This window comes from Cervus elaphus, chromosome 20, assembly GCF_910594005.1.
Source record: "Cervus elaphus chromosome 20, mCerEla1.1, whole genome shotgun sequence".
In the NCBI taxonomy this organism is placed as follows: Eukaryota; Metazoa; Chordata; class Mammalia; order Artiodactyla; family Cervidae; genus Cervus; species Cervus elaphus.
Window position 1 is genome coordinate 66,742,529 of NC_057834.1, and position 27,744 is coordinate 66,770,272.

Genomic DNA, 27,744 nt, shown 5'->3' on the forward strand with positions numbered 1-27,744 from the left:
CTTGCATGCCATAACAAAGATGGAAGATCCCGCATGTTGCAGTGAAGACCCACAGGCAAATAAATATTTAAAAGTAAATATAATTGATATCAGTTGTAAATGTTATTTTGGTGTAATTATCAAAGATTTTCTGCAAGGCAACATGTCTCTCTTCGGTTGTCTTGTTCTGCAGGTTCCTTTACCTGATAGCATGTTAGAGATAATCTAATGGGGAGCCTTTGAGTAGAAATCAGGAAGGCTCAAGTCATTGCTGCATAAAGCTCTCAGGATCCAGCTGTGGAATCAGGCGGACCTGGGCTTGAATTCTGGTTCATCTATCAAGTTCCTGGGTGACCCTGGACAAGTCACCAGACCCCACTAAGGCTCATCGTTTTCATTTATTTACAAATGTTTGTTTAGCATTTACTTTGTACCAGGCACTATCCTCCATGCTGAGATGTAATGGTCAACACAGCAGTTCCTGCCCTCAAGGACTTTACATTCTAGTGGATACTATACTGATACAGGAGCTGGCAATCTTTTGCTATAAAGGCCAGATAGTAAATACTTTAGGTTTTGCAGGCCACATATGGTTTATGTTGCTTATTCATCTTTATTATTTTTTAACTTTTACAATATTTTAATAGTGTAAGAACCATTTCTAGCTCATGGCTATACAAAAAGTTGGCCATGGCTAAATTTGCCAACTCATTAAAATGTATATATGTATGGCCCAGGATCAAATCTAGCCCTGAACTTTACACACACACACACACACACACACACACACACACATACATATGCGCACCTCATATATTTACTTATAAATACACAGATACACAAATATATATACATAATAAACAAATATGTATGTATACATACATGCCTTTATTTATAAAGAAAAATATTTCCTTGAAAAAAGAATCTAAGGGTTATAAACAGAAGAAATAGGAGATGGAGGGTGCCTAGGAAGGGTGTTCTATTTTACGTAGTGTGGTGATGGAGAATCTCTGACAAGGTGTCATTTGAGCAGAGACATAAAGGAAATGAGGGAGAGACACACAGGAGTGTTAAGGGGAGTGTACTTCACAGAGAGAAAGAGTAACTTCAAAACTTGAAATAATAGCTGAGGGATTAAGGAAGCAAATGATGAGAAATGAAGTCAGAGATGGGGTGGCTGACAGATCATACAGGGCCTTCTGCATGGTAATGCCTTTGGAAATTCTGAGAAGAGGAAAAACTTGCCAGGACTTGAAATTTAAACAATTGCATTGGCTTCTGTGTGGAGAATAAACTGGAGCAAGCAAACACAGAGATCTCAGTTGTTGTAATAATTCAGATAAAGATGGCTTAATCCAGGGTCCTTGCTGGTTGAAGGGTGAGAAGTAATTGGATTCTGGAAATATTTCAAAGAAAGAACTGCCAGGATATGTTGATAGATTGCATGTGAGATGTGAAAAAAGAGAAATGTCCAGAGTGATTTGCATGTTTGTGATCTGAACAGTTGGAAAACTGTGAATGCAAGTGGCCAAATAGTAATCTGGGAATGAGAAGAAAGGAGATTGATGGGGGATGTGTTAAATTTGAGACAGTCAAATGATGACATGGAGAAGACAGATATAAAAGTTGGGAGCTTAACTAAGCCTGGGTTTGAAGATATAAATTTAGGAGTGGGCATTTATAGCCATAGGAGTGGATAAAATTTTCTAGAAAGTCAGGGATTCCAAGGGCTGAATCCTGGGGCAATTAAACATTTAGCGATCTGGGCATGTTAAGTACTTTGTATGGTTTGTGTGTGTGTATGTGTTTTAGTCACTCAGTTGTGTCCGACTCTTTGTGACCCCATGGACTATAGCCTACCAGACTCTTCTGTCCATGCGATTATCTGGGCAAGAATATTAGAGTGGGTTGCCATGTCATTTTCCAGGGGATCTTCCCAACCCAAGGATTGAACCTGGGTCTCCTGCATTGCAGGCAGATTTGTAGGGTTTAATAAGGAATAAAAGAAATAGTGAACACTTGGCTAATGCTAGTTGTCTCCTGTCTCTGATCCTTTCTATTCCTGGGGCACAGAGATAGAGCTCTTGGTCTGCCTGAGCAGCTACATCTCAGGGAAGTATGAAATGCACTGGTATTTGTAGTTGCTTTCCTCTGTAAAGAGGCTCATGGATAATGTAATGTTGGGTAGTACTCATGAATATCTTTAGATTAATATGGTAAGAATATGAGGTTGAAAGCCTGTCAGCATCATCAGAATAATTGCTAATGAATGTTTCTGGAGGTTTTCAAGTCTTTGGTAAAAACTGCATTAATATGAGGCTGCTGTCAAATGACACATCATGAGGCATGCGTGAAAACAAAATAGATGCAAAAACACACACCTTTCTCTCCTTTATCACTTAGTTACAACCAACTCTCTGTAAAATAGGATAATAAGGAAACATCTTGGTGTTAATTACTTGGAATTGCAAACTTCTGTAGTAGATGCTTACTTTTACAGAAAATTTCTTAAAATTCTCACTCTAATATTTTGTTTTTATATGTTGATGTGATATTTCTGCATATTATTTGTGGACAACATAAACATAATTAAGGGATAAATGTTAGAGTTTTTTTTTTTCTTCTGAAAAATCTTTCTAAAAGATTAGGATGTCAGTGGGAGTAATGGGAGGCCCAGGGTAGGGAATGGGCTTGTCTCCCGTGGTTCTCCTCACAAGATCAGAGCAGTACAAGAGGAGGTCTCACAGCTCCGTATCAGACAAAGGATCAAGCTTTTGAGGAATGAGGATTCTTAAGGAATATACAAATTACAACTGGCAGGTAGGTGCTATTTTGCATAGCCAGTACAGCGGGTCTCAACTGAGGGCGATTTCTTCCCTGAGGTCATTTGGCGATGTCTGGAGACATTGTTGTTCTCACAGCTTAAGAAGTGCTTCTGGCATCTGGTGGGTAGAGGCTGGGGATGCTGCTGAACATCCTATAATGCAGGGCACAGACCCCCACAAGGGCTTATCTCACTCAAATTGTCAATAGTGTTGAGGTAGACAAACCTGTGACACCTATTACATTGCCTAGTCTAGTATAGGTGCTTGATATACGCTTTATAAAGGGTGTTTAAGTATCTGTCTCTGGGATATTTTTACTTTTTCCTCATTATTTTTCTCTTCCACTTAGCCATAATCTGGGATCCAAATTTATTACTTGTTGAAAAGAATTTGATCATCCCACTTTTATTTAAAATTGTTAATTCAGTCAACTTGCTTTTCAAGTCTCTTTCTGTCTCTCTATATAAATCAGTCCGTGTGTGTGCTCAGTCGTGTCTGACTCTTTGCAGCCCCGTGGACTGTAGCCCGCCAGGCTCCTCCGCCCTGTAGGGTGCTCTGTCCACGGAATTTTCCAGGCAAGAATACTGGAGTTGGTTGCCATTTCCCACTCCAATATATATGTAAATTTATGCACATATAAATATATATTTATTTATTTCCTGACTCAGTGACTCTTCAAAATTAAGAGGATACTTAACTCTGATTTGAAACTCCAAAAATGCAGGGCTTAGATTAGAGCCTCATATCCAATACTTTTCCAAAGATTTTGGTGGAGAGAAAATTTAGCAAGTATTAGTGAAGAAGTGGAGTAATATATATGTCTATTTCTGTATGTGTGTGTAGATACATTTGTATATGCATGTTTATGTATGTATACATCTATGTCTGTATTTTTTATGTGTGCATAAAATTTTAGTTTTACATGTAAATATAAATTTATGGTGTATTCACATGTATATGTAAAACTAAATTTTTTTTTTTAACTTGGAAAGCTTTGGGTAGATCACTGGGGGATAACTCTCTAACCTTCACTTGCTTATCTTTCATCTGATGGGTTAGAATTTCCATAAGTACTGCCATTCCCATCTTTAGAAGGTATTACTTTTCTCAATGGGAACTGAGTTCCTAGAAATGCTGATTCAGTTTGGTGAGAAACAGGCAGCAGAGAAAGAGAAATGTCCTTCCTGTGCCTCTTGGACTGTTAGGTGGGGCCTGACGGATGAGTTAGTACCTTTCTCCCTCGGTTTCTGAGAGCTGTTAAGCAGGCATCACGTGCCAGTTTAGATAAGCAAACTACACGAAAAAGGATTTGTAATGCTATCCATTATTGGAATTTTTCCTCTCCTTATTTGTTGGAGAAAAAGAGGGTTATTTTCAAGAGCTCCCTAGGTGAAAGCAGGTAGCTTCCATTTCATGCACTGTTCTAGTAATAACTTCCCTTAATCATCATGAGATAATGTCCCCAATCCAATTCCAACATGCAACTTTTTTGTCTTAGTAAAAGGACAGCACAGAAATGCTACAAGCACCAAGAAAGGGTTATTTCAGAGGGCAATTTTTTCTGCTGCTAAGGAGTCCATTTATCTCTTTCAGTTTTTGGTGGCGTTAGCAAGGACTAACAACCTGATAGAGTTTGCTGTTAGGGGCCAAAGGAGAATTCAGAGAAAAAAAATTTGAAGAATCTATGCCCTACCTTACAGCACTTCACTTGTTAGCAATTATAATAACATTTAATATGTATCGAGTATTATTTACACTGTACCAGGCACTGGTCTAATTAGTCCTCATAACAGCCCCCATGAGTACTGTTATTAGTTCCATTTGACAGATGAGCAAACTGAGCCTCCAGAAAGGCAACTGATCTTTTCAGACAGCCTGTGGCAGGATGGAATTTGAAATCAAGTCTCTGCCAGTAGAGTCTGAGCTCTTAACTCCTTGCTAATTAGCCACTGTGGGAACAAAACTTTAAAAAAAAAGGATTCTTATGAACTTACAAATAACATTCTTTTTGCTAATCAGTATAAAAGGATTTTCACTTTGCATAATAATAAAGTGAGGATTGAAATGCTAGCTGGAGTCTACCAACATGTAACAATGTTGACTCATTACCTCTAAAGGTAATATTTCTTTCCTGATCTTCATTAGAATGATTTTGCTGTGCTGAGAATGTCTCTGCTTAGTCGTTCAGTCAGTATGACCAGAATTAAAGTCCAAGCTTTGTCATTTTTCTCTTTGGTTGCTTGAGTTTGGTTTTTGGTTGGAGTGCTTAGAATATTCTTTTTCAGAGTCTGAGGTTTCATAAACTAGTACTACTTTATAGAGACACTTTATTTGCTTGGTCATAAGATTATTGTTCAAAGTAATGGAAGCTTTAGGTCTTAAATATAAAACTGGTTATGCAATTTGATTATAATACCACAGTTTGAATACAATCACCAATGCTATGTTTGAAATTAAATTTATGACTGGCTTTAGCTATTTACTTTGAAAGGACTAATGAATTACCTGTGTCTTGGTATCACAAGCTCTATTATTAAAAGTAGGACTATACCCAAAGAGAGGTCCCAACTGACACTTCTCTGGGACGGCCTGAGCCAGCAGGTCTTAGATCCAGGCCAGGTCACTACTGATGTACCTCTGAGAATAGCTGATAGAAGTGCTAGGACCACCTGTCCAACCCCTTGGACCATAGGTTCTTTCCTTTCCTCCACACTGAATTTTGGGAGAACAGGAGGTGGCTGGTGGTTTACCTATGCTTTGGAGTTTTTTGTGTGTGAAGGTCAACTTTTTTTCTTCCAGCCCTACTCATGGAAAGAGAAAGGGAGCTCTTATCAAAACTAACACACTTGGCTTAAATATTAAACCCCTCCAAGCTTCCCCTCATAGCATTCTCATTTGGGGAATAATAATAGTATTCACAAAGGGTTGTCTTAAGGAGGTAAATGAGATAATGTTTGTAAGTTTTTAGCACAGGCTGGCATAGAGAAATTCCTCAGTAGGGCCTCCCAGATGGTGCTTGTGGTAAAGAACCTGCCTGCTAATGCAGGAGACATAAAAGATGCAGGATTGATCCCTGGGTGGGGAAGATCCCCTGGAAGCAGGCATGACAGCCTACTTCAGAATTCTTGCCTGGAGGATCCCATGGACAGAAGAGCCAGGCGGGAAATGGCCCATAGGTTCGCACAGAGTCAGACAAGACTGAAGTGACAGCAAGAGCAGCCTCAGCAGCACAGGGTTTGACATAGAGGAATTCCTCAATAAGGGTTAGTTACCCCTCTCTCCTCCTCAGTTTTCTAAGGAAAGGAGGGCCATCTCTGACAAGTCTAGTGAAAGAAAATCTACCAGGTCCATTTTTAGATTTGATCTTCAACCTTAATATCAATGATTTTAGAGCAAGCATTGTGCTACTATAGCTTCAGGGACACATGCATTCTTGAAAATACAGTTCTAGTCAGAAACCAATAACAGTGCTCCAGCATTATTAGAATATTCATAATATTTATGGGGATAGTGTCTGTTTAATAAATGATGTCTAATTCATGAAAGAATGTGCTACTCTGCCTTGACAACCTGCTGATTCTGCACCCCCCACCCCAAGTCCATTCCCCTTGTTCTTTTTAGTAACAGAACTCCCTGAGTTTTGTGTCTCTCTGCTGCCCTGCTGCAGATTACATTTCCCATTCTTTGCATTTAAATGATATCATGTGACTAAATTCTGGCCAATAAGATAACTAGCAGGAGTGACCTCTGCAATTTTCAGGTCATATCCTTAAAATAGAGCTGTTTGCCCTCCATTTATCTTCCCGTTCCTAAGCTGAAATGCAGACGTGGTGAGGTCAGCTTCCTTTGATCTTGACCAAGGGCATCTCTTAGAGGGTAGCAAAGCATCAAGACAGAAAGAAACAGGGTTTCTTGATCATCTTATGTAACGTTGCTGCTCCCCTCCCTTGAATTTCTCCCAGCTAGCATCAGTATGTGTAGGAGGAAAATGAACCTTTCTAATATTGTTTAAGCCACTGTTCTTCTACAGTCTTTTAAGGCAATAAAACCAGTATGCAAATTATTACATAACCTTATGGAGGATGAATCTTGATGTGACAAATTTTATTAATTTTTTTCATAACTTTTTTGTTGATTTGCAGAATTAGTCATTAGTATTTACACTTTAGGTAGTTCGCCAGTAAAAATAGAAAATAAATCAGTTTTTGCTCCTAGTAGTTAAAGAATTTATGTGTTTCTAAATAACACATCAAATCTGACATGGTTTGTGTTGGCAATAACTAGTTAATACTGAAAGGCTAAGGTTTGCAATGAAAAAAGGAAATCTTATTTTATCTTTTAATCATAACTGATCTAAAAATAGATCAAATTGCAATGGATACTGTTGAGTATATACAGTCGATGACTTCAGTCAGATATTCTTGACTATAGTATGTTGATCACATGTCATGGGCAGCTACATTGTTATAACGGGTCAGAGATTATAGATATTTTATCTTTATAGATAATGTGGCCAATGAGAATGTCAAGCTGTATTTTCTCAATAAAACTGAAGGTATGTAATCCAGATGAATATAGGCTGTTTTATTTTTAAAGTTGAGGTCCAATAAATTTCACCAAACATTTAACAAACTTTTAAATGTCAGGCACATTTTATTCACCAAGCTGAAACAAAAATATATCAAAAAAGATGGAGATTGCCCCTCTGGATGAACATAGGAGAAGAACTGCCTTACAATCAGCCCCTGCTGAAGAGCATGGATATAAGAAAGCTCTAACCCACCAGAGCAAATAATCACATGCCGTGGGTAAGTCTGCCAGAGAATTAAAGGGTATTTGGCATACAGCAAACACTGTTTTCCCCAAGCCAGATCTACTGCCTCTAATCCTGAGCACTGAAGAACAGGACGAGCAAATACAGCACAGTAGCTTCAAGATAACTCCAAGCAGAGAGCTGGCCTGACAGTGATATTGAAACAAGTGTCAGTTTGCCCTGATAATTGGGAACAGAGTAGATATTTAGAAAAACTGAATAATTTATACTTACATGGGGGCAGTTTTTGCATGGGTGAATTTCATCTTCTAATATAACTCTATAAATATTAACAATTATCTTATGGGCAGACAATACTCCCATGGTTTGGAACTGCCTGGTAGGCAGGTAATGTCAAAAGAGAATGACTTAGCAAAAAATCAAACCCTCTTACTCAGAATATTTTGTAAATTAAGGATTGCATGTACCATGAAAAACAAGACACCAAACTGGTTTTCAGAGAATCAGGTGCTTTTATGTCCAAGTTACAAATGTAATTTTCAAATGAACCCAAATAAACCCACACCCTGGAGGTTGGTGTGATACGGCAAATTGGTTACTTTTGAGCTTCTCAAATGTTCTGCCAGACAGAAGCAGGGTGTGTGGTTTTAATTAGAGCCTGGAGAGAACCTTGCAGGACATGCCAAACACTTATTAAGAGCTGAATAACTGTAATAATAATTCAAATTGACCTCTACATAGGTGGCATGAATTTCCTGAGTGACCTTCAAATACTGTTGTAGCTAGGTCATGGGAAGTTAACTGCAGATACACTTATCCATGATTTTGGAAAGTTTTTTTCCTTAAAAAAAAATAAGTCATAAGGGAAAAATATTTTAGTGAATATACTACTTGTATATTATAAAATAACAAAACATATTCAATGATATATACAGCCAGTGAGTGTCTCCATTCAGAAATAATTACTGGCTTTGTGTCTTGTAACCCTTAACATGTATCTCTAAAACTATTACAGAGAATGCACTGTATTTTTCACTTCTATTCACTTCATTTTTACTTTGCTCCTAGTGTTAATTGTTCATACTTGAAGCCAAGAACAGGACTCTTATTATTTGAACACCATAAATATAAAACCCAACCTCAATATAACATACAATAACTAACAAAGACCAGTTAGCCTTGGGTGGTCTAAACGAACTAAGTGACATTTGCTTTATGTCAGACAAAAAAGGCATTGCAAGGGGGTGGTGTGGAAGTTTTCCGAACTGTACATTTAGTCTCTGGGGACTCTCCTGGAGAACGGGAAGGCCCAGGCCCCATGATAACATAGAACCTTTCTCTCACATGAGTCTCTGCTTCTGAACATTCTTTCCTCATGCCCACCACCTGGAAGATGGATAACTGAAACAAATGCTCTTTCCACTTTCCAGAATGTTCAGTTGTTTCTTTATTCTTTCTTTACTCACAGTCATAGTTCTATGACATCCCTGATAACAGCCTTAAATTTGTGTTTCAAGTTACTGGATATTATTTTGAATGGGATAATTAATGTCAAAGTTCTTTGAAAAGTTAAAGAATATAAAGAGAGGTAAATGCAAATAAAAATTTGCTTTGAGGAGTTTATGATTCTTGAATTGCTTCTGGAAGAACAAAGACACATGTGACAGGTTTTTAATAAATGCTCATTATTTATCAAATAAGGCATAAGCAGTGTGAAACATGATGGACAAGGTCTGGAGTCAGAAAGATCTGTGTGTGACTTCTAGGTCATCTGTTAAAAGGTTCATGGCTTTCTATGCTTTAGTGATCTTATGTGTAAAACAAGCCTAATTAGACTTCCCTCAAAGAATTGTCATTCTCAAAATAATGCTTATTATGTAATATGTACTCTGTAAAGGATAGTTGTTATTATTGAATTGCAATCGGGCAATGGGAGCATTCTCAGAGGTGACTCTAATCTGCCTTTTAGCCTACAATTGTTGTGGGGGAGTGTTTACTTTAGGTGAGCATTTAAATTCTTATTTCTACTAACATATAAATGAGATTGGCAGGTATGAGCAAAAGGGAATGCTGGGAAGTGAGGATAAGAAAATAAAAAGGCACATTAGAAAAGGGGAAAGGTAAGAAGGTAAAATGATGACAAGATGGTAAAACATGCCATCAACAAGTGTCTTAAATCCAAGGACACTACAGCCACATAACTTTGCCCTTAACTCGAGATATGTATTTTTTTTTTAAATTCAAAGCATTCCTTTTTAGTTTATTGATGCTCAAGTTATTATCTAATCTTGAGATGGTCTTCTCATATATGCAGTATTTTCAAGTCCATCCATCTATCCATCATCCATCATTGATTCATTAAGCTATGTAGTCATAGATATTCTTACTATGTGCTAGGAGTTGTACTTTTTTGTGGGGGAGATAGATTTTTCCCTCCCATCTTTTTTTTTTTTTTTCTGAAAACTTGGTTAATAGATCCTTTTGTTAAATTTAAAAAGCTTATGAGTTAAAAATAATCAGAATATCTGGGAAATTAAAAACAACAGATGAACTCTTATAAATCTGTAAACCAGTTAGTCAAATATGCAGAGTGAAAAACATGCTTGGAATGATTTCAACTCAAATAATTGCCTCAGAATAATTTCTTGAGTGTTTTGAGGCTACAGAAAATTTAAGAAGAAACAAATGGTGGGGATTTTTTTCCTCCCTTTTTGCCATTTTTTCTCTTTATCTTTGCTCTTATGTTGTCACAGAAGAGCGGCCTATCTGTCTCTTTGCAATGTGATGTTAGATGTGGCTGGCTGGGTCAGAGCAGGAAGGCAGAGATATTTAGCATGCATATTTTCCATGTAGCATGCATCACTGTGTTTTATGAGACATTCATTTCATTAAGGGGTTTGCACAAGGAGATAAGAGCATTAGGTAGGGGTTAAATCTGGATAATGAGCTAAGCTTTGATAAACCATAACCAGCAACATTTGCACTCATCTCACATGCTAGTAAAGTAATGCTCAAAATTCTCCAAGCCAGGCTTCAACAGTATGTGAACTGTGAACTTCCAGATGTTAAAGCTGGATTTAGAAAAGACAGAGGAACCAGAGATCAAATTGCCAACATCTGCTGGATCATTGAAAAAGCAAGAAAGTTCCAGAAAAACATCTACTTTTGCTTTATCGACTATGTCAAAGCCTTTGACTGTGTGGATCACAACAAACTGTGGAAAATTCTGAAAGATATGGAAATACCAGACCACCTGACCTGCCTCTTGAGAAATCTGTTTGCAGGTCAGGAAGCAACAGTTAGAAATGGACATAGAACAATAGACTGGTTCCAAATCAGGAAAGAAGTATGTCAAGGCTATATATTGTCACCCTGCTTTTTTAACTTATATGCAGAGTACATCATGAGAAACGCTGGGCTGGATGAAGCACAAGCTGGAATCAAGATTGCCGGGAGAAATATCAATAACCTCAGATATGCAGATGATACCATCCTTATGGCAGAAAGTGAAGAAGAACTAAAGAGCCTCTCAATGAAAGTGAAAGAGGAGAGTGAAAAAGTTGGCTTAAAGCTCAACATTCTGAAAACTAAGATCATGGCATCTGGTCCCATCACTTCATGGTAGATAGATGGGGGAACAATGGAAACAGTGACAGACTTTATTTTTGGGAGCTCCCAAATCACTGCAAATGGTGACTGCAGCCATTAAATTAAAAGATGTATGCTCCTTGGAAGAAAAGTTATGACCAACCTAGACAGCATATTAAAAAGCAGAGACATTACTTTGCCAACAAAGGTCCATCTAGTCAAAGCTATGGTTTTTCCAGTGGTCATGTATGGATGTGAGAGTTGGACCATAAAGAAAGCTGAGTGCCGAAGAATTGATGCTTTTGAACTGTGGTGTTGGAGAAGACTCTCAAGAGTACCCTGGACTGCAAGGAGATCCAACCAGTCCATCCTAAAGGAAATGAGTCTTGAATATTCATTGGAAAGACTGATGCTGAAGCTGAAACTCCAATACTTTGGCCACTCCAATACTTTGAGTCAGATGTGAAGAACTGACTCATTGGAAAAGACCCTAATGCTGGCAAAGATTGAAGGCTGGAGGAGAAGGGGACAACAGAGGATGAGATGGTTGGATGGCATCACCGACTCAATGGACATGAGTTTGAGTAAACTTTGGGAGTTGGTGATGGGCAAGGAGGCCTGCCGAGTTGTAGTCCATGGGGTCGCAAAGAGTCGGACATGACTGAGTGACTGAACTGAACTGAGCTGAACCAGCAATAAAGCCATTTAACTTATATTACTGCAATAATGCTTGCAGTAATTCCTTTTTGAAACTGAATCTCGCCTGGTATCTTTTGAGTTAACTGAGTAGATTATTGCTTTATATACTGTTGAGCAGAATGCATTTTCTACTAGTCTGTCTCCACTTGTGGAGGAATTTCTCTTAAGTGATGTGGGATGCATATAGCTACTGTAACAGCCCGCTTTCCAGGTTTTCTCATGATATACAATCCCATAGAAATCCAATGTTTCACATGCACCTTCGTCTCAGTACTATACATGGAAGGAAGTTTCTACCTATTTGGAGCCAAACGAAAGTGCATTAAGGAAAGGCAGAAGGTCAGAAGGGTACTTTGGAATATTAAAACAAAAATTCTTACTAGGGAACATTTAATCACAAGTAGATAATCTTTCTCAAAGGGAATGCAATATATTTGTATCATTTTCCTTGACAGTTAACCTTTTGCATTTTATGCTTATGACATTTCTGTCAGGCACTCTGTGTCCTCCAGTTGAAGTCAGGAGTCTCTGGACACAGTTCAGAAAATAGCTAGTGTCTGGTAGGGAGCTTGGTGCAAGGCAGTTTGGCAGAGGGAGGCATGAAGAACCTCAGGGTAGCCGGATAGCAAAGAGAACCTGGCAAGTGAATGACATAGTTCCTTTGGACTCTTTTTAGGTGCTTGGGGTGTCTTTTGGCTGTAGGTATTTTATGGAGGAAAGCAGCAGAAGTGACAGAACAGGATTTCTAAGCCACCAATAATCTGTGCACGTGGACGTTTGGATTGAGAAGTCAGGGCCGGACTTGCACCTGTGCCTACAATCAGGAAGTAAATGGTTCAGGGGTTATCCTAAGGGCTCATTTGGGAGGCAAGCTGAAACCCTAATTTGAACAAAGTGATTCAGAAGATGTTCAATATAGTTTTTCTCATGGGAACATTTCCTCCTGAGGTATTAATCAGGGCACCAGGCAGAGTGCTCATGAATATTGTTCCAGAGCTGAAGTGTGACTCAGAAACAAAAACCATGGAAACCCACTTAGTTTCTGAAATGTTGCCTCTCTCTGAAAGGAAAAACGAGAGGATAAATGTGCAGACAGACTTTACTTAAAGGTTATGTGTGAGTCAGGGAACCTATGAGTGTTTTTAATATGATAAAGAGTCATATAAATCTCTCTATAAAATGATGCATATACGAGTGAAGTCATAGCATGGATTGGAAATTAAAAATTCTGTGCATGTGTGCTAAATTGCTTCAGTCATGTCTGACTCTTTGCAACCTTACGGACTGTAGCCTGCCAGGCTCCTTGTCCATGGGATTCTCCAGGCATTAATACTGGAGTAGGTTGCTGTGCCCTTCTCCAGGGGACCTTCCTGACCCAGGGATCGAACCTGTGTCTCATTAGGTTTCCTGCATTGGCAGGCGGGCTCTTTACTACTGCTAGCGTCACCTGAGAAGCCCAAAAATACTATAAAAGAGAAAGTGAAGTCACACAGTTGTGTCTGACTCTTTGCGACCCCATGGACTGTAGCCTACCAGGCTCCTCCATCCATGGGATTCTCCAGGCAAGAATACTGTAGTGGGTTGCCATTTCCTTCTCCAAAAATACTATAGAGAATAGCTTTTACAGGATTTAACTTTTGGAAAATTTCGCTGTGGATCCTGAATACAATTTGTTTTTATGATTAGGACTCTTAATTTGATTTTATATTCTGGCTCTTAAATTTTTAGCTGTATGACATGGGGCAAGCTAGCCTCTATAAATCTCACCTGTTAAATGTTATCTGTCTCATAAGGTGGTTGTGAGAATTCAAGAAATAATATAAATGAAGTGCACAGTACAGTGCCTAGTCTACAACAAATGTTCTGTAAAAATTATCTGATATTATTAACATTTTAGTCTTCAAACCATAAAGGAAACCAATCAATTATTTTCCAAACTGAAAGAATCATAGTTGGGGGATAACCTCAGACTACTCAAAGAGAAAGATTCTTTGTATTAGCATAAAGAAAGGCGTGGGTTGCCATTGCCTTCTCCAGGGGATCTTCCTGACCCAGGGATTGAACCCGTCTCCTGCATTGCCCTGAGCCACCAGTGAAGTGCAAAGAAATACGTCTTGGCCGTTAGATGAAAATTTCCAAAGCTCCAGGCACTGTCCTTATTTAAATTATTTTTGATTCCTGTTGAGAAAAAATATCTAATGTTTTTTGCACACCTACCATGTATCAGGCACTCTTGAAGTTGCTTCACTCATCCCAACCCTGTTAAGTGGCTTATGATGGTCTGCTATTACAGACAAGGAAACTGAGGCCCAGAGGGATGAAGGAACATGGCCAGGCTTATGAACTATGATTGGCAGAACAGAGATTTGAATGTCAAAGACCATGCTTTTTTGGTTGATCTCATGAAGCCACGGAAGTAAAAGAAATGCACACTTCATGGGTAGTTTGGCTTTGCTACAGACTCTGAGGTAATAGCAACATTTCTATTTTGATGTTCCTATTAAAATCTTATCCTGTAGCTGAGAGACCTGGCACATGGCAAATGTAACCCTAAAGCAGGCCACCTAAGTTAGTGATAAATCACACCCAGGGATGGAGATACCTCCTCTGCTTAGGGAAAGCAGATGACTCTGCCTAATTCAGCCTCATTGGTTGGTTCAGAATGGTTCAGCCATTCAGAGCTTACAGGAAAATGTACTGTATTTAGCAGTAATAAAAGCTCCTTAAGTACTGTGGGTGGTTGTTTCTGAAAAAGAATGAATTTAAAAACACGCACCTGATTATTTAGCAGCTTTAGAAATATCTATGAAGAAATTGTTCAGTTACCAGGTAAAGCTGCTTTGGAAGGTGATTTCTATAATGCTGGGCAGTAGCGGAGGCTGCTTAGTACTGTCAAAGCACAGATAGGTATTTTTTTGTCTCTGCATGTTGCCTTAGAACGCTCTGTTCCCTGAAGATTTTAAATAAGATAGACATGCCTTTATGGGTCACAACAATGTAAATTCTTTACTAGATCTTTGCAAATACCTCTTTTTAAGCCTATTCCTTAAACAATGCAGTCTGCTGTTAGGTGTCAGATGTTTCACTGCTTTCCGAGCATTTATACCTACAGCTCCCTATTAATTTCACAGCTGGAGAGCATTGAACCCGACTTGTTTTGAGACCCAAATCTCTCCTCTACTGGCCCTGTGATCTTAAAAAAGTCCCTTATCCTCTCTATTTCCTCATCTTTGAAATGGAGGTGTTGATTCTTCCATTCTAGGATTGCTGTGGATATTAAATGACTTAATGGAAGTCCAAGTGCTTTATAAATTGCACAAGGTCATTTAAGAACCAACAGTTACTGCTATTATTATTTATACTTGAGGATTAAAATCATTTGGTGTTAGTAAAGGAGCACTGATGGGTTAATGACATTCTAAAGATCTAAAATAAAGTCTCAGTGAGATGCCAGAAATTGGATAATAAACAGACATTTAATTGGTAATTTAACAAAAACATTAACTGGATGCAGAAGAAGGTCCCGAGTGTTGTAAAGGCTTTTTAGAGAAAGGAGAACCAAGGGACATTACATGCTTCAAAAACTTCCAATAAGATCACGCCTTTTCAGTTCACAGAGGTTGCTGTGTGCCATTATCTTATAGGCAGCATTGGATGGTTTCTTATTTTGCCACTTCCTAACAGTGTGAGTTCTTTAATCTCTCTTTAAAAAGTGAAGATTATAACACCTGCCTTACAGGGTTATGAGAATTAAATGGGATGATATATGCAAAGGGCCTGGTGCATAATATGACTCAGTAAATACATTTTCCTTCTCCTGCCTCTTACTTCTCTCCCTCTTCCTTCTTTTTCTTTTTCTTTCCTTCCTTCTTCCCTCTTTCCCCTTCTATCCATTTCCTTCTTTCCTTATTTGTTCACATAGGAGCTGTAACTAGGCAAGTCACTACCAAAACTACTAGAAGCTTATGTGCTTCTCAGAGCATTCAGGCAAGGCCTGAAAGCAATCAGGAGAGTCCTAGTAAATTCTCTGGGATTACTCAGAAAGCAGCCAAACTTGTTAATGGAGTTTGAGTATATGTAGCCACTTCAATTATCATCAGATGCAGAGAAAGTTGGAGGTGTTCAGTATGTGGAAAGACTTCAAAGAAGGGGCTCTGAGGGAAAGCAAGGAGGTATCTGTGCCGGGTGAGGGTTTACAGGGATTAAATTCAGGGTTCCTTCAGAGATAAGGATTGTGTATGGAGGAGTGAGGAAAGCAATCATCAGCGAAACCAGACTTTGTTAGGAAGCTTTTGCTAAGAGATGCTTTACGAATAATCAAGTTTTCCAAACTGTAGAATTCATTTATTGAATTATTTTTTGAAGTATATCCCATCTGCCATTCAGAAGCAGATGTGTCTTTGAACAAACAGCTAAGAGGTTTATAAATATAAACATTTCAGTGACAAGATATAACTTAAAAAGAAATTTTAATTTAAAAAACATCTGAATAAGAATGAACAGTAAATGATTTTAGCTATTAAATACACAAATGTATGAAATTAAGCTAGTAAAATAAAAATCAGTTGAGAAAAGAAAGTTTTTCTCCATGTTGTCAATTTTAGGCCTAATGCAATCTGATTGCACAAAGTGGTATGTTTGGACAAAAAGTGGCTTAGCACAGCTACTGGATACTTTTATTTTCTAGATCTTTCCTATGGTCCTCACTAAAGATAACAAATTTGTAGTGAGCAAGGTTTTGAAAGTTACCTATGTTTTAAAGATGTCTAGGCTTTAAATTATTGTCATTATTATACCACAAAATAATTCCATCTTTTTTTCATGTGTGGTTTAAAAAATGATTTTTGACATTTCTCACATCTCTTTCTTCTATCTTATCTATATTTTGTAATAATATTAATAATCCCATCTTATATTTGAGCTCTCCAGTTTTTTTCATGTCCAACACCTCATTTTAAACCATGCCAATTAAAAAACTTTATTTGCTATATCAGAAGTTGCTGATGCTTTACTATTGATAATTGTAAATTATGGGCAGGGAAGGACATTGGGAAGTGAAGTCAACCCCCATGACCAACCAGGGAAGTAGAAGAGAGAAAACAGTAGTGATGTAGTCCCGTAGTCTCTTCTCTTCCAAAGTAGCATGGCTGTGACTGGGGAGGGCCTGGGAAGAGGTGATAAGGGGGAGCATGCGTGCACACACCCTTATAACAGTCACCTGTCCTAAGGTGAGAGAGAAGGTTGAGGCTGTGAAGAATTGTTTTTTGATCTCCTGCTGAGTTCAAGGGGCTGCTAATAGTTTAACACATGCATTTTTCATCTGTTCAATAATTCTGAAAGATAGATGTCATTAATACCATCTTGTAGACGACAAAATGGGCTCAGAGAGCTATGAGTAACTCACCCATATGTATTTTAAAAATGAGTTTCATGGTGCTATGTGTTGGGGACATTTACAGCAAAATATATATTGTTACTTTGTGGTGTGTTTTCTTTATCAGAATTCCAAATGGAAGATCTGATTATGCTCCTAGAAAAGAGAATGGCTTTTATACATTCAGTCTGGGACAAAGTCAAGATAAAGGTAGTTGTAGAGAATCTCAGAGAGGGCCATACCTGAGGATACTTTGTTCCAGAACCTGGATCTGGTGCTGGTCTTGTTGATTCTGCTTCTTCATCTCTTCCTGCTCTTTTCCACTGCTGATTCCATCTAGAAGCCATTTCTCCCTCAAAGCCTTTTTCTGATATCAGGAAACATAAAGATATGTTCTTATATCAGTCAAATATTCCAAAATCTCCAAAAGCAAATTCCAAATGCTTTTTTTTTTTCCCAAATGCTTTCAAACTTACTATTTTTAATAGTGGAAATATTAAAGAGAATTTTTTTCTCTCACTGCCTTGCCTGAGTAAATTTGATAGTTTCCTACTTTGCAGCCTTCTTGACCCTCTTCTAAAGCCAGTGTTTATGTATCTAAGTCCTATGTATATTCTAAGGTCTAGCTCAGGTCCTATTTCTATATGGAAATCTCTTTCCTACCCCTGTATCCCTTTCCCTCTGACAGACCCACTTCACCCTCAGAGAACTCTTTCTTCAGAATCACATAGCAGTGTATATTTACATTTGCTGCTGCTGCTGCTAAGTTGCTTCAGTTGTGTCTGACTCTGTGCGACTTCATAGACAGCAGCTCACCAGGCTCCCCCGTCCCTGGGGTTCTCCAGGCAAGAGCACTGGAGTGGGTTGCCATTTCCTTCTCCAGTGCAGGAAAGTGAAAAGTGAAAGTGAAGTTGCTCAGTCGTGCCCAACTCTTAACGATCCCATGGACTGCAGCCTACCAGGCTCCTCCGTCCATGGGATTTTCCAGGCAAGAGTACTGGAATGGGTTGCCATTGCCTTCTCCAATATTTACATCTGCTGTATGTTTACTATGTGTTTAACATTATATAGGAAACTTATCATGGTAGCGCCTTAATATTATTTGTTGGGTTGATGAGTGTATATCTGATGTCAAAGTAATAAGTTCCTTGAAGTTATTTGCTATGTATCCCAGTGACAATACACAGTGACTGCTCAAAAAAAAAAAAAACAACAAAAACTTTTGTGGAATTAATTGAATTGGTGGGCAAAACAAGAGATGGCTTTGTATCTTAAAAGGGCTTTCCTGGTGGCTCAAATGGTAAAGCATCTGTCTGCAATGCAGGAGACCCGGGTCCAAACCCAGGGTTGGGAAGATCCCCTGGAGAAGGAAATGGCAACCCACTCCAGTACTCTTGCCTGGAAAATTCCATGGATTGAAGAGCCTGGTAGGCTACAATCCATGAGGTCGCATAGAGTCGGACAGGACTGATTGATTTCACTTTCCTTTCCTTTATTGTCTCTTAAATGAATTCAGTGATAGGCTTAGTCTCTGTGGTTGACATTTATTGTTTTACCTGCCCAGCACCCTTTCTTTCTTCTGAGAACCTCTTTAGGTTCTAGATATCCCTTCACTTCAGCCCCCTACTTGTCCCAACAATATAATCCACAAAATTCATCAATCTCTTTAAATATTGGTGAGTTGAACTCCTGTCAGCTTGAACAAAACAAAAAAGATTTATGTTTCATCAGATGGAAAAAATGTCTCCTTGAATTTGCATGAAAGAATTACATTCCTGGACTTGAGCTTCAGAAGACAAAGCAAATGACGAAGACCTATACATTTCAGAGAAGTTTTAGCTAGCATCTTGTCCATGTCTCAAGCAAAAACTGTTAAATATTATCTTCAAAGAGTTTCAATTTCTCTTTTTCTCCCTGAAGAAAAGTGCTACACTATATATCTAATCCACTTTAAAATTATTTGCTCAATGATTGTTCCCTGGGAATGTAGTGTGTCTAAAATGGTGAGGAGAGAAGAATGAGAATTTTCCTTATTATTTTGAGACTTCTTTCTCTAACACCATGATTAGAATGAAAGCAAGTAAGAAGAATTTTTGTCTTTTTTTTAAAAAAAATGCTAGAATTAATACAACTGGATTACAAATATCTCTGAATTTAAAAGAAATTTAAACAAGTTGATTGGGTTAGATAGTTACCAAAGGACATTACAAAATTACACTGATTACAAATATGTATTATTTGGAATTACAACGTATAGAGTAGATGAAATGTCATCTGTTCTAGTTGAAACAGTGAGAGGGCCTGGAAGCCTATAGAGGTTATAATAGCCTATAGAGCCTATTATTAAGTCAATAATAACCTCACCTCAGATCATCATATTTGTGTTGGCTTTTTCAAAATTTCAAGCAATTGCATGTGGACAACACACCCTGTAGAAGCAGTTTGTATTATTGCAATTTGTAGCCAGATTGTTTCTCCCAATGTTATCTTTTCCCTTAATTATAGTTGTTTAGTTGTTTATAAAAATATGTTCCCACAGACACAGTAATTATTGTTAATAAAGGTCAAGATTTATCTCCTGATAATATGTCAAGAAAATCTGAGTATATAAGCACTTAAGAATTTACCTTGATTTTAGTTTATTTTTATTTGATGAAATATGATGATAGCTAATGCACAGTAAAGAAGATAGATGACAACCATCAAAGTAAATTACAGTTCTTACAAACCACCTACAAGCATAGTTTCAGTCAATTACATCCACATCACTATAAGAAACACTCAGATGGGATGGATGGTCTTATGATGCCAAGTTACAGAGGGTGGTGAATGGTTCCTGTGACATAATTAGGTTATCTTGGGCTACATTCATGGTTCTTAGTCTGGTTAGGACTGAGGATAATGTTAATTTTACCCTTAAAAACTTCATTCATAATTCAGGAATTATCATTTAACTCTGGCAGAGAATTTTTTGCATCTAAATAAAAAATATGTAATTTGGATGGGTAATCAGCATGATATGGTACAAATTGTAGTACTCACAACAGTTATTTTGCTTTTATGTCACAATTTAGACTTACACTTCAGTCTGTGAGGCTGATGAATAGAATAAAATCTATTTCACAGCAATGACATTCAGGATCAAAATCTATAGTAACTAAATGAAAATATAAGGGACATGCATGTAGTAGATCTTTTGGCAATTTTTTTCCCAGCAGTTCTGTATTCTACACAACAGTTACAAGAGACTTTAGGAATAAATTAGTTTTTTATACCGTGATTTAAATAGACTCCAGATAAGAAAACTTTTCTAGGTTGAGTATGCTTAGGTTAGTGTGTTTCTAGGTGGCATGAGATTGTGATCTTGATACTAAGCAAGATGATCCATAGTGAACAAGCCTCAGGAATGTTTGAATGTGAGAATGCTGATAATGGCCCTGGAAACTCCTTTCCAAGAATGTCATCGGTATGAATGTCAGGTTCCGGACCTATAGGGTATTTGAGTGAGTTCCCACAACTATTTTGAAGTGTGTGTGTGCTGCTGATACAGAAGGAGCACTTTGAAAATATTTACATTTGTGTTTTTTAAAATGGGTTGCTGAAGTCTAATTAAATAATTTGCAACCAGGAAAGTGGTGAGGATGGTCACTGGAATGGAGACAAGTAGATGAAGAAGAAAATGAAAGACTGGTAATTGCTGAAGCTAGCAGAGCTTTTCTGACTTGGTGGACATCTTTTAGAATCGATTTTTAAAATACCTCTGCACATTTTTGAATTCTGTTGTGGAATTATGCCTAGTTGCTGTTTGAAATAGCCAACCATTTTCTGCAGAACTTGGAAGAATATGATTACTGGAACAGCCACTCTATGTTCCCTTTGCAGTTGATGACTCAAATATAGTGTTCATCACAGTACAAATTATAAATGTCATTATCAGTTCAGGTGTCTGTTACCATTTTAAGGGTGCAGATCAAACATATTTTATATTCTTAATGCTCAGCTTAGTGCTTTGCACGTATTAGGTGCTTATTTAATAAATGCTTATTTGTCAGGAAGCATTTAACAAGAGGCTTCCTGTGTGCTGTTTTGGATCTGTCAGGAACCCTCTGGCCCTTGTTGATTCCTGAATATTCAGGAATTAAGAGGAGAGGCACGCCTTACCCGGGGCTGAGGAATCCACGCATTTCTCATTACAGTGATAAGTACCCTCTTCCTTTTGATGAGCCAAATGGTAAAAGGTGATTGTTTGCAACTCTCTCTTTGATAGGGATCATCTTATGTTTTGTAAGTCTGGAATTTTAATCTTTGTCTTTGCTGAGCATAACCACCTTGTAAGACAGTATATATGCCCACGCCATGTTGATTCAAACACCTTCGCTCCAGAGCTTTGGTCCCCGTGTCTTTCTTTCTTTCTATTCCTCTTTTCTGTCTTTCTCTCTCTCTATTTCTGGCTAATTCCTTGGAGCGCGGAGGCCCGCTGAGCTCACTTTCTTGCCCGGGCTTCTAAGCCCCTTTCGAGAACTCGCACTGTGGCTTCACCCACTGGAGAGGGCGCCTGGTGCCTACTTGCAGCCGCACGAGCCCTAAGTACAGGACTCTATTGGCTCTCCGCGTAAACCGGAGGATGTCAGCCTCTTTCTCTCTCTTACTCTCAGAACCACCAGGTTCCGGTCCATTAAAGGACCAACAAGCGCTGTCAGCCTCTTTCTCTCTCTTACTCTCCGGGCCACCAGGTTCCGGTCCATTAAAGGACCAACAAGCGCTATCAGCCTCTTTCTCTCTCTTACTTTCTTATCCTCGACTCCGGACCACCAGGTTCCCGCCCATTAAAGGATCAACACTTACTGACCAAAAGACTTTCTATTTATCTGTTAAGACTCAGGTTAAATCCCATACCTTTAACAGAACATTTTTTGACTACCCCAGATTAAAAAATTGCTGTTTATACTTATGTTTCAATTTAAAAAACCATCATTTAACTTCTCCTAATTATTTATTTAACCTTGAATTTCCCACTAAGTTGCAAGCAGAAGGGCTGAAACTCTGAGGACCACTGCTAGTCTCTAAGGCATTAAGATGCAAATTAGGAAATGGTACAGCTCCCCACTCCTACCCGGCCAGGTCAATGTGCAGCTTGGGAAGGTGGACCGCACTTTTGTGCAGAGAGAAAGAAACTGCGTCCAGACAGAAGCAACCCTGTGCTAGGTGCGCAGTTCCAAGGAAGTATGGGCAGGATTTCAGCACCCCCCTCTCTCAGGTATCTTTACACAGTATACAATCTGCGCAGCTGTGTACTGCAGTCCAAAGCATAAAACATGCTTTGATGACTGAATTGTATTAGAGGAGATCTGGGTTCCAGAAGGCGAACCTATAGGGAAGATTATAGATTACTTTTCAGACTTTTTTTTCTTGGTTAAGTATTGAAATGAAGCATCAGCTCAGAAATGGACCTCTCAGTGTGTTAGAGTTTTCCTGTATGAAATTTACCTCCCAAAATGAACAGAGGAGATATATTAACCTTTTCTCCTATTGTGAACTCTACTGATGCTTGGCTACCCATTCTGCAAGGATAGAAATTACTCAGAAACAGTAATTAGTTCACTGTGAGATCCAAAATGTGTGTGTGTGTGTGAGAGAGAGAGAGAGAGAGAGAAAGAAAAAGGGAGAGAGAGAGGGAAAAAAGATTTTGCAGTTAGAAATTGCCTATCTCAAAAATTGTTGTATATATATTTTCAACTTCATTTGACTTGTACCAAGATAACTTGGTAAAATCTGTTATTTCATTGATTTTTCTGGGAGTACACATTGCGTTTCTTGACTAGACATACTGTAAGGATAGCAGGCTGACTATACTTTGAAATTATTCATCAAACGTTGGAAATGTCAATTTATGTAAGAGTGAAGAAGCAAACAGAATCCAGAGAAATGAAGCTAACTGGAATCTTAAATTATATCTCTTCTCTCAAGAGGTGATTACTTGATCCATCAGAAAGACGGATTTAGCAGAATTCAATAAGTTTAGCAAAAGACTGTAGACCCCACGAGTGTGTGGCACTGTTTCACTGACGGATTTATCATGTCCACTGATAGAAGCCCTGCCAGATAAATAGTTTCCTGCTTAGGCCTGTTCACAAGGAGCTCCTGTTTGTCATTGGGTTGCATCCTGTGACTAAGCTACATAATAAAACGTTGAGACTCAATGTGCTTTTATTACAAAATGACCACACCCATGAAAGATGTAAGGTCTGATTTTAAAAATGGAGGTTTATTTTTGGTTATGATCTCATGTTTTGTCAAAACAAAATAAAACAGTACCTTGAACCACACTCAGACAACACCGAATCCACTGCATTGAACTCTTTTTTTTTTTTTAGAAGAGAAACTTTCATTACTGAAGCTAATAATTATATCTATTACATTTTTTCTATGTTATTAGAGAAGGTTTATTTTTTAAACTTAATTTCTTTTACTGTCTGCACTGAACTCTTAAATGCGAACATCCTTGAGCAGGCCCAACAGTTATGCTTTACACCCCCCGGGTAAAGGCTGGCTTTTCATTGATTTCAAAAGAAACTTCCCAGCTGGATCCGCTCCCAAGGGATAATAAGCAAGACTGTACTTAGGGCAAAAGTGTTAATACTGAATTCTCAAGGTTACCAAGAAAATGAGGAAATGCAGTAATAAAGGATAAAAGTAACAAAACCATGCTTTCAATTTTCCACTTTTGCCAGAAAGTGTTAGTCTTATATGCAAATAACACTAGCTTGTTGTCTTCCCCTATGGGTCTTAAGGTGTTAGTATAAGTCTGTTGGGATTTTTTTCCTTCCTTAAAGCATCTATACTACTGAAATTTGAGTGCAATTAGAGTATTTGAATCAGAACCACTGAAATGAAGTTAAAGTCATAAGTTACCTTTAAATGCTGGTGCTTTAGTTTTTCTTCCTCTATTTTCAGACGCTTCTGTGAGATTTCTTCCTGTATTTTTCTTTTATCCTGAAATAAAAAATATTGCAGCATGATCAGTTTTTTTAATTTGCTTAAGTATGTTTCCTGGGGATGTTGTCATTATTGAATGGCTGGCCAGTGGTATGCTCTTGGCATTGGTATGAAGCTGCTTTGGAAACCCTTATTTCAAAGCAAAAGAGAGTGACGTGGGACATGCAACGCATCTTACTGATGGAAAATGATATAAAGAGCTTTTTCAAAGAGAATTTAAAAATAATCACTTTCCTTCCCCCCTCATCTTTTCTATCTTCCCCATTAAGTCTAGCAAGATTGAGCTACTGAATGATGCAATGGAAACTCTGAATTTTAAGGTGGGAGTTTTGAAATAGGCATGAGGAAATATTGTGAGGAGAGAGATTGTTCTGGGCACAAGACTGAAGAAGCTGCTGGGTAAAAGGCCTGCTTATGTGTGAAAACAGGATAGCCTCCAGAGCATTAAAACAACAGGGAGCTAGAAAATGTGACTGTTTCCTCCTGTAAACGTTGCTATGAGAAGAGAGAGAGAAAAGAATCAGATAATGCATATTAACACTAAGAGGACTTCTAGCAGAGGTTAAAAAAATTCACGGAGAGATATAGTACCTTTCATCATGTTTATTATTATTATTTTAAATTTTTATTGGGTATAATTGATTTACAATGTTGTGTTAGTGTCATGCATACAGCAGAGTGAATCTGTTATGTATATATATACACCCACTGTTTTGTTTTTTAGATTCTTTTTCTATGCAGCTCATTAGAGTATTCAATAGAGTTTCCTGTGCTACACAGGGATCCTGATTAGTTATCTATTTTGTATATGGTTGTGTGTATGTGTCAATCCCAATCCCAAAGTAGAGTTTGTCCCTACTCCCTTACACCTGGAACCGTAAGATTATTTTCTACATCTGTACCTCTATTTGTGTTTTGTAGATAAGTTCATCTGTAGGCTTATTTTAGATTCCACATACAAGCAATATCATATTTTTATTTCTCTATCTGTCTTACTTCACTCAGTATAACAATTTCTAGGTCCATCCAGGTTGCAGCAAATGGCATTATAATGTTCCTTTTACTAGCTGAGTAATGTTCCATTGTATGTATGTACCACATCTTTATCCATTTCTCTGTTGATGGACATTTAGGTTGCTTCTACATCCTTGCTATTGTAAACAGTGCTGCGATGAACACTGGGGTGCATGTATCTTTTTAAATTATGATTTTCTCCAGATACATGCCCAGGAGTGATGTTGCTGGGTCATATGGTAGCTCTATTTTTAATTTTTTAAGGAACCTCCATACAATTTTTATGAATGGTGGCTATACCAGTTTAAAACATACCCTAACATCATTCACAAAATAAACTCAAAATGGATTAAAGACCTAAAGGTAAGACCATAAAAACTCTTAGAGGAAAGCATAGGTAGAACTCTGACATAAACTGCAGCATAATCTTTTTGCTCCACCTCCTAAAGTAATACAAATAAAAACAAATAAATGGGACCTAATTAAACTTAAAAGCTTTTTGCCCAGCCAAGGAAATAATAAATAAAACAAGTGGACAACCCTGAGAATGGGAGAAACTATTTCCAAACAAAGCAACCAACAAAGAATTAATCTCCAAAATATACAAAACAGCTCATGCAGTTCAATATAAAAAAAAAACAATCAACCTAACCAAAAAATGGGCAGATCTAAATAAATATTTCTCCAAAGAAGTCACACAGATGGTTAAAAAGCACATGAAAAGATGCTCAACACCTCTAATTATTAGAGAAATGCAAATCACAAGTTTAAACTACAATACCTTAAAATCCCAGACAGCATAACTGCTGATACACAGAAGTTGTACTTTTTAAAGGCTGTAGCCTGCGTACTAAGTAGAAAGCCTGGGTTCAGTTTCTGCCTCTGCCATCTACTAGCTATGCATCCTGGGACAAAGTCCTTCACGTAGTGCCCCGTAAAATGGAGGTACTGAGGGTACCTATGTCATAAGATATGAGCCTTAATGGAGCGAATATATGAAAAGCTCAGAACAATGCTTGACACATAGTGTTCCATAAGTATTCGCTTAATAAAAACGAGTAAATAAACACATAACCTATTAATCACACAGAAAGCAACACATTAACTCTGATGATGGTTCCACTGGTTTGAAATGCTTTAGAACTTTCCTGTCTGGAATTGTTTGAGACATTTTACAAGCCATGCAAAAAGGCCCTGGTTTCCTTATTTTTTGACCAGAGGTGACATTATCCTCCATCTTACTTATAAAAATTGGTGCTAAATCTGCTTTCAAAATGGAAAACTCCCAAAGGTAAACATTTGCTGCCAATAAAGACCTCTAAAGGAATTTGAAGCAGGCTGAGAAGGTAATTTAGAAGGAAGAGCTCCAAAAATATTTGGCAGCAATATGGAAACAAGTGCATGGCTTCCTGGTGTAACTCCTTTGAAGATAAAAACTCCTTTTTGATGTATAAATTCAGGTACCTTTGTTGAATGTAACAGAATTCATTTGAATGTACATTGCTGTCCAAATATATGTCATGTTTCTGTTTGTGTGTAATAAGCATATATGACCTTATCAGTATCTTTTTTTCTTTTTTAATTTCATGAACAGTTCTGTAGAAGAAAAAAAAGAGCTTGGCAACAAGCCTGAGTTTTCAGATTCACTTGTTTATTTGGATTAAATCTGGTTGTTTAAGAGTAAAAACTATGAAGATGTCTTTGAGTCAATTCTTCACTATATCTTGAAACTGTTATTGAGCAAATATTAGTAATATTTTAAACTTATTGTGCCAAACATTTGGGTAAGTATTTTTCAGGCACTATTTCACTTTAATAGTCATAATAACAGAGATATAATAATATTACACTTAATAGTTATGATAACAAAGACATAGTGTAATAACTTTCATTTTATAGAAGAGGAAATGGAAGTTTCCAGAGATTAATTAACCAATCCAAGTTCTCACAGCTGGTGCCTGGTGGCTCAGTGGTAAAGAATCTTCCTGCCAGTGCAGGAGATGCAGGTCCGATCCCTGGGTGGGGAAGATCCCCTGGAGAAGGAAATGGCAACCTACTACAGTATTTCTGCTGGGAAATCCCTTCCACAGAGGAACATGGCAGGCTACAGTTCTTGCCGTCACAAAGAGCTGGACATGACTTAGTGACTAAAAACACCACAGAGGCAGAGCCAGGATTTGGACCCAGGCAATTCGAGGTCAGCCTCTTAGCTGATTCACTACATTATTTCCCTGAGTGGGAAGTTAGTCAGCTTCTCACCACGTCCCCAGTTGTCCTGTCTATTGTGAACCACTGGGGTGTGTTGGCAGTGCCAGGACGGCAGCACTGGAGGGGCTTCTCATTAGAAAGGCGTACACACACTTTCAGTCTCCTGCGTGCTAGGGTGGAGCCGTCCACCTCTCTCCATGGACAGCCCATAGAGAAGAGCACACTCTGTATGTGTGACCATGACTGCTGAACCCAGCAACGATTGCCCGCCTCTGCTGGTAGCCAGT

The 27,744-nt window shown here is 38.1% G+C and overlaps 1 protein-coding gene across 1 annotated transcript in view; it reads right to left on the minus strand.

The window, feature by feature from the left end:
* Nucleotides 1-27,744, minus strand: part of PALMD (palmdelphin) — a 57,589-nt gene that overhangs the window by 9,874 nt on the left and 19,971 nt on the right. Inside the window, exons 2-3 of the mRNA XM_043877126.1 lie at nucleotides 24,152-24,232; nucleotides 17,482-17,606 (exon numbers count right to left, since the gene is read on the minus strand). Of these exons, the coding sequence (XP_043733061.1) occupies nucleotides 17,482-17,606; nucleotides 24,152-24,232 (206 nt within the window). The remainder of the gene's footprint in view (nucleotides 1-17,481; nucleotides 17,607-24,151; nucleotides 24,233-27,744) is intronic.